The sequence below is a fragment of the Physella acuta genome, unplaced genomic scaffold (assembly GCF_028476545.2).
Source record: "Physella acuta isolate Inbredline_101_S28 unplaced genomic scaffold, ASM2847654v3 ptg000239l, whole genome shotgun sequence".
In the NCBI taxonomy this organism is placed as follows: Eukaryota; Metazoa; Mollusca; class Gastropoda; family Physidae; genus Physella; species Physella acuta.
In genome coordinates, this window is record NW_026731758.1 from 44,793 (window position 1) to 53,035 (window position 8,243).

The window sequence follows — 8,243 nt, forward strand, 5'->3', positions numbered from 1 at the left end:
AGTTCAGACAAGATTTTGGAAAAATATTTTAAGAAAATTTCAACTGTGATTTGAGGAGGGGGGGGGGGTTGTAGGCTGAGATGTGACGTCATTTTAGGCGGGCTAGCTTTTTGTGACGGAGGGGTAGGAGGTAAATCGTCAAAAAAGCGTGACGTCATTTATGGATAGTTAATAATTAACCATTGTTAATCCTAGTAAGATTTCTTGACTCTCCCTCCCCCTCTCTCTCACACACACAAACTCTCATCTTATAACGACACCTATACTGAAATCTCCCAAACCACCAAGGCCCACTACTCTGTTGGAAACAAGCCGCACATTTCCGACTTCTCCAGTCGCCTCCACAAGTTATGCGCCATGGCAGATTTCACGCCCTGGGCGGCGATCTTTCTCCGGTACACAAAGTCGCACAGTTCCGGCTTGCTGCCGGACTTCCGGTCGAACAGGCCCTCTGGGATGTTGATGTGTCGGACGTCAAAAACTTTGGCCACGATGCCAGTGATGAAGACGTCTTCTAGGCTGACGTAGGGCAAATACTCGGCAATGTTTAGGATACGTTTGGCGAGAGTTGTCGGCATTGCATAGACGTTCCCCTGTGTAGAAAAAAAAAAGGAATTTAAATTAGGGAAGTTTTTTTTTTCTTTCTTTCACGCATCGCTGGGGGGGGGGGGGAAGAGAGGGGAGCAGTGTTTCTTCCAGATTTTTTTCTTCGGGGGGGGGGGGGGCGGTAGACTTTCTTCGGGGGGGGGGGGGGGGGGCGGACACTGTTAAAAGTATATATAAAAGAGATGCCTGGAAGAAACTCTGGAGGGGAGGGAGTGAACAGAGCCCACCCCCGGAGTACGTCCAACGCTTACCCCCAGGTCGAAAAAAGGAAAAACATAATTTATATAGAAAATATATACTTTAACCAGTCCCCCCCCCTGGAAACTTTTAGTGTGACCTCCCCATAAGGTTAAAGTAGTGCTCCCACCCTCATCCCACGTAGAAAAATGTCTGAAAGAAACCTTGTTTTTTGTGTTATGTTTAGAATTTATGGTGACCGGAAAGAAGCGCAACGGAAAAATCGAACATTCATAGACATTAGCAAAGAATGACTACATGTACATTGTAACATTCTAAACATTTGTCCACATAATATAAAAAAAATTAAAAGTATATTAGTATAATAAGTTTGTATTTGCGCATTTTTCCGTTTGCGCATTTCTCTGGGAACCGTTTCATGCATACCCACCATGGCGTATGGGGGATACACCTCTGGAAAATATGCCTGTTTGGACACAAGCAGTTTGTTGTCTTCAGTGACTCTCTTGACACTGGCGTCGAAGACGATGGGTCCAAATATCATGTTGGTCAAGTCTTGGTAGGCCAGGAGTGTCAGCATTAGTGGCACGTCTAGAAAAGTGTCTTCTTCCACCTAGAGGGAAATGATTTGTTATGTGACTGCGTACATCGGGGTAAAGATAACAAGTCGTGGCCTAGGGGTAGAGAGCTAGGACTGGTTATCCGAGAGTCTCACGTTCGAATACAAATCAGTGGAACGTCCCTGAGTCCACCCAGCTCTGATGGGTACCTAAATGATGTTGGAGAAACAAAGGCGGCTGGGCATAGTGCTGACCACACACTATCCCTTCATATGCCGAGGTCTCTGAAGCAGATGAGCTCTACTACATCTGCCCCATGTGTCTTGGGCACGAACGGAAATAACGATGTGACCACAGGCATCGAGAGAAAAAGGAAATAGTATTGAGGGGGGGGGGGGGGGTGGAGGGGGGGGGGGGGTTAGTGACGACATGTGGCAAAGGAGTAGGTGTCAGAAAGTGTGACGTCACTTAGAAGCTGAATTGAACTGTTTAAAAGAATGTTTTTGTACATTGTAATGGAAATCGATTAATATACTTTTTGTTGATGAGATCATTTAATAGTTTAGAAAGAGATAGGTGTTTTAAAAAATGCCATATCGAGGGCGATTTAAGGCTGATGTGTGACATCACTTTAGGAGGGGGGGGGGGGGAATCTGGCTTTTAGTGACAATTTGTGAGCGACAGTAGGGTAAAAATCGTCAAAGAAGTATGACGCCTTTTATAGTCCGCATCGGAAGGCATAAAATGCTATACAAATAAAGCAACTCAAACTGTAGAAAGTACATTAGAATTAGAATACAAATACAATATTGGTAAAGGGTAAAACCTTTTTTTTTTAAATAGATAAAGCAGTATTTTCCCCACAAAAAAGGTCACATTTCCCTACGAAAAAAACGCACTTTTTACCGAAAAGAAACGCACCTTGCCTCTATATGTGCTATACCAACCAGTGCCACTCACCTTGATGACGTACTGAGCTCCTGAACAATAGTCCAGCACCCACTTGAACCCTGCCAGAATATTTCGGGTAGCTGGTCTCCGTGTCTCCTGTTGACGTAAGTGTTACACAGTTAAATCAATAAGAATACAGCACGGGCTTAAAATATTGGCAGTCTTAAATAATATCTAACGTGAATAATACTCGCCAGTACACAAACACGTTTTTGCAATAATTTCTAGTTTTTGTCTGTCTAGATAACATTAGGACTCATATGTGTGAACTGACAATTTTAGTAAGTAAGTAAAGTTCCCTTTCAAACCTGACGTCTATTTTAGGAAGCTATATGTTAATTTTTATGTATACATTCTACTGAAACGGGCAATGATAAATACAATGCCATTATTATTATAGAATATGCTATGTACACTTACCCGCAGCATACATAACTCTAATGTACACATACCTGCAGCAGAAGGTCTATTATGTACATAAACACGCACCTGTATATCCACTAGGACAATGTCCCCGTGTTGTGTACACCTACCTGTACATCCACCAACACAATGTCCCCGTACTGTGTACACCTACCTGTACATCCACCAGGACAATGTCCCCGTATTGTGTACACATACCTGTACATCCACCAGGACAATGTCCCCGTATTGTGTACACCTACCTGTACATCCACCAACACAATGTCCCCGTACTGTGTACACCTACCTGTACATCCACCAGGACAATGTCCCCGTATTGTGTACACATACCTGTACATCCACCAGGACAATGTCCCCGTATTGTGTACACCTACCTGTACATCCGCCAGGACAATGTCCCCGTATTGTGTACATCTACCTGTACATCCACCAGGACAATGTCCCCGTATTGTGTACACCTACCTGTACATCCACCAACACAATGTCCCCGTATTGTGTACACCTACCTGTATATCCACCAACACAATGTCCCCGTATTGTGTACACCTACCTGTATATCCACTAGGACAATGTCCCCGTATTGTGTACACCTACCTGTACATCCACCAGGACAATGTCCCTCTAATGTGTACACCTACCTGTACATCCACCAGGACAATGTCCCTCTAATGTGAACACCTACCTGTACATCCACCAACACATTGTCCACGTATTGTGTACACCTACCTGTACATCCACCAGGACAATGTCCCCGTATTTCTCTGACTCCTTGGTGGCCAAGTTGTTGTCTATAGGATCCTCGCTGACCTCCAGCACGAAGACCAGCTTGACCTCACCAGGCATCTAGAGAGGGAGGGGGGAGCATCAGAGATATTATGGTGATTAACTGTGTAGGAGGCATGTGGGGGGGGGGGGGGGAGACAGCTAAAAATTAGGGCGGTTGAATGTGTAGCGAGTAGCTGGGTGGAACCGGCAGTTGATGGTAGAGAAGAGGATGGTTAAACAACCTAGATATCTTGCCTACATTCTCTTACGTTGACACATTTTTTTTGTAGGAAATCCTATTTTTCCCCTCTGTAAATATTTAGGATGGCGAAACACTATATCTATAACACAATTATGTCAAATTGAATGTCATGATGCATTGTCTTCATGTCTTGATCCACGTACCAATTACGAACCGTATCTGTCAGTTAGAAGTGCCTGCAATTTTGCTCGGGCGTTTCGATCTAGATAGACAGAGGAACTATAACGATTTTAAAAACCAACCTGTCTATGTGGCCATGGATGACCCCTGGCCACTCTTCCCCACGTTTCCCTGACAACGTTTCGTTCAGTCATGTGACGGTGGCGCGTATGCACCAAAATAACAGCCAATGGGATGCTGTCGTCTCCACACACGGGGTTGGCCGACACGTAGAAGACCGGACTGAGCTCCCATCTTTTTTTCTTGCTGGGCACGAAAGCCTCGATCTGAGTCGCCAGCTCTGGTTTGCCGTAGAAGTGTTGGAAGCTGTGCTTCACTAGTCGCTTGTGCTGATTCACGTTGCCCTGACAACGATCGTAAGATTTAAAAAAAAATGGAAGACGCCCCTAGCAGTGTGTCTTTTAGACTGTTTTCTCACCACCCTCCGGGAAATGCCTGAAAGATACACTGCCTCCATTCATTTACTCGCACTAAATTGCACTTCTAACATAATATACTATCTATCCACCGAATTATACAGTACTATACTATCCACCCACCTACATATACAGTACTATACTATCCACCAGGGGGGTGTAGGCTGAGGTGTGACGTCATTTTAGGGGGGAGGGGGTCTGGCTTTTTGTGACGATGTGTGACGGTGTGAAGGGGGGGGGGGGAGGTAAAAATAGTCCAAAAAAGCGTGACGTCATTTATAGATGACCCCTTTTCTCTACTATACCATCAATGTACCTACATATACAGTACTATACCATATTTCACCTTTATTTTCTGTACTATACTATCCATTAACCTATATATTCTCTACTATACCATCAATGTACCTACATATACAGTACTATACCATATTTCACCTTTATTTTCTGTACTAGACCATCCATTCACCTATATATTCTCTACTATACCATCCACTCAGCTACCTTTTCTCTACTATACCATCAATGTACCTAAATATACAGTACTATAGCATCAATGTACCTACATATACAGTACTATACTATCAATGTACCTACATATACAGTACTATAGCATCAATGTACCTACATATACAGTACTATAGCATCAATGTACCTACATATACAGTACTCACATTAATAAAGTCCCTGTCGACCTCACACCTGGAACAATCGCAGCCCTCCCCTCCCTCCTGCACCACCATGTTCTGCTGCATCTGCTGCTGCTGCGCCTGCAGCTGCTGTTGTTGCTGCAGGAGGTGGGCCTGGGGGTGGAACATGGCGGCGTGGTCCTTGAGAATGTTCCCGAACAGCATGTGGCTCTGTGGCACGCTCGGCTCGTCCTCGCTCAACTCACGGCTGTTCTGGTACTGGCTGTAGCCTGACATAGAGGGTTGGGTTAGGGTTAGGGTTAGTGGTTGGGTTAGGGTTAGTGGCTGTAGCCTGACACAGGGGGTTGGGTTAGGGTTAGTGGCTGTAGCCTGACACAGGGGGTTTGGGGTTGGGTTAGGGTTTAAGTACTGGATGTAGCCTGACACAGGGGGTTGGGTTAGGGTTAGGGTTTAAGTACTGGATGTAGCCTGACATAGGGGTTGGGTTTGGGTTTGTGGTTGGGTTAGGGTAAGTGGTTGGGTTAGGGTTAGGGTAAGTGGTTGGGTTAGGGTAAGTGGTTGGGTTAGGGTTTAAGTACTGGATGTAGCCTGACATAGGGGTTGGGTTTGTGGTTGGGTTAGGGTAAGTGGTTGGGTTAGGGTTAGGGTTAGTGGTTGGGTTAGGGTTTAAGTACTGGCTGTAGCCTGACACAGGGGGAGGGGTTGGGTTAGGTTAAGTGGTTGGGTTAGGGTGAGTGGTTGGGTTAGGGTAAGTTGTTGGGTTAGGGTTTAAGTAGAGCTGTAGCCTGCGACAGGGGGTTAGGGTAAGTGGTTGGGTTAGGGTTAGGGTAAGTGGTTCGGTTAGGATAAGTGGTTGGGTTAGGGTATGTGGTTGGCTTAGGGTTAGTGAGTAAGTGGCTTTAACCTGCGACAGGGGGTTAGGGTAAGTGGTTGGTTTAGGGTTTAAGTGCTGGCTTTACATGCGACACCGGGAAGGTGGGGTTAGGATAAGCCGTTGGGTTTGAGTACTAGGTATAGCCTGCGACACAAGCATGTGGTGTTAGAGTACATTGTTTTATGTATTAGTTGGGGTTAGGTCAGTGGCGTAGCCAGGATCGTCTCAAGGGGGGTGGGGGGGGGTCCAATTTTTACCCGGGGGCAAATTTTCGATTTGCACCCCCCCTCAAACTTTCGATTTGCACCCCCCCTCAAACTTTCGATTTGCACCCCCCTCATACTTTTTAAATATATACCGAGGGGTCTATGGGGGGGGGGGTTATAAACCCCCCCCCTCCCTGCCTACGCCACTGGGTTAGGTTTAATGCAAGTTGTTGGGTTCAGTTGAATATTGTCTACGATATGGACAATGTACGCCAAGTTTTTTTTTCTTTTTTTTGTGTGTGTCTTTTTTTTTTTTTACAGAAAATAACCCGCCATGAAATACATATCACTCAACACGAATAATTTGTTTTTCCTCCCAAAAGAGTTAGCGGACCATAATAAAATACTTATATTAAAGTTAAGACAGTTACTTGACTCATATTTCTATTCAGCAGACGACAGCATGACTCACCCATGTGCAATGACGTGGAGGACACAGCTCGACTGAAGGCCAGGAACAGTCCAAGACTGACCGCCATTAGGGTCGGGAAGACCAGGTACTTCATGTTCCCACCACAACAGATCTAGAGGTACAATCAGGGATACTCGTGTTAGATCACTAATGTGAAAGGTTGGTCAACCGTATCGAATGGTGTGAAGATATTAGGGGTCAGAGGGGGTCGGAGGTGAAAGACACGTCAGCGTCCTAGGTAGTGGGGCGTTAGGGGAGGTTAGACCCCCCTCCCCCACATCGACCCCTACAACTGAAATTATCCCAAGTAAAATTACAGCTATTGACGAAGGTGCATTCATTCAGCTAATGCCTATAACTTCAGAACGTAGAATATCAGAAAAACAACACTTCCACGCCCTTCATCAAAATCAAAATTCAAACCCATCATTGCCGAGGTCACAGAGACAGTACATAATTTGTTCTATGGACTGTCAGGTCTAACTAATAGGTACATAGATTTATCAATACCCGAATAGAGAGCCAGTTTGTTATACTTTGGGCAGGGGATGGACACATTAGCTTAAGCGTGGCCGGCAAGGTTACCACTTGCGTGATACCTAAATCATGCAAAATGACTGTGCGGCTGGTATACAACTAGACTTGATGGTATAAAACCTAGGTAGACCTTCAGACTACACATCATAGTGATTATATAGATAAAGATATACTAGAGCGTGTGTTAGAGTATAAAAAGGGGGGGGGTGTCTCCATGCAGAGCTTTTGTTTGCCTTAGTTAACTAAATAAGAAACTGGCACACACACACACACGCACACACACACAAACACACATACATACACACACTCAGTTGAAGTTACCACATTTCTTTCACACAACACTCACGACTCGCGACTTACTTATTTCTCCACATAGTAATGCTGGGTACTCATATATGCCGAGTGAGCCCAATGACCTGCCCAAACCCCGAAGCTCATTTTCAAACTAAAACAACTCTTTTAACCAACCGCACACTGCACCATTGTGTCACTGTGTAACTAACAAATCAACCAGATCAAAACCTTTTAGAAATACAACACTTAATTTCATGTGTCCCACTCACCATGATGATGCAGCTGAACGGAAACGGAAGTGGCTCCGGCGGTGGTTTGGGTGTGATCTGATAGGAGATGAGCTGGATGCCATCTTTCTTGGTCGCCGTCGTTATCACCTTTGGAGGTTTGGTTTTGGACGGGGAGGTGGCCACTGTAGGTGTGTCGGCGTCTTGGTCTATCGTCCCTAGGGAGTCTTTGTAAGAAGGAAAACTTGTTAACATCGCACGGTCAATAGACGGAATAGGGTTTTGGTAAAACCCCGGTATTATATTGCAGAGGCGTAGTGAGGGGGGGGGGGTACATATTTCCCCGGGCGCCGACCCTAGGGGGCGCCAAAATGGGTTGAAAAAAAATTAAAAGCTCATTTTAGCTGCAGTTTTGCATTATAAATCTAAAAAATATATGGGGGGGGGGGGCAAATTGAAATTTTTTTGTCCCCGGGTGCTGGGAAGGGTCGCTACGCCTCTGTAATATTGTAATAGACGGAATAGGGTTCTGGTAAAACCCCGGTCGGTCACCACCCGGCTTCATAATTTCTCCATGGGGTGATCCATTCTTTCCCAGGTCCGAGCTGTCTGTATTTTTCTT

General features: G+C 45.3%; 1 protein-coding gene across 1 annotated transcript; it reads right to left on the reverse strand.

Annotated features, from left to right (window-relative positions):
* Positions 1-290: 290 nt before the first annotated feature.
* LOC131938220 (uncharacterized) lies at positions 291-7,876 on the reverse strand. Its single transcript, XM_059296140.1, has 8 exons — positions 7,664-7,876; positions 6,564-6,675; positions 5,036-5,280; positions 4,008-4,289; positions 3,465-3,581; positions 2,325-2,411; positions 1,235-1,417; positions 291-593 (listed from the first exon to the last, which is right to left on the reverse strand). Exons 1-8 carry the CDS (start codon positions 7,874-7,876, stop codon positions 294-296), a joined length of 1,539 nt encoding a protein of 512 aa, XP_059152123.1. The 3' UTR covers positions 291-293.
* Positions 7,877-8,243: the final 367 nt, after the last annotated feature.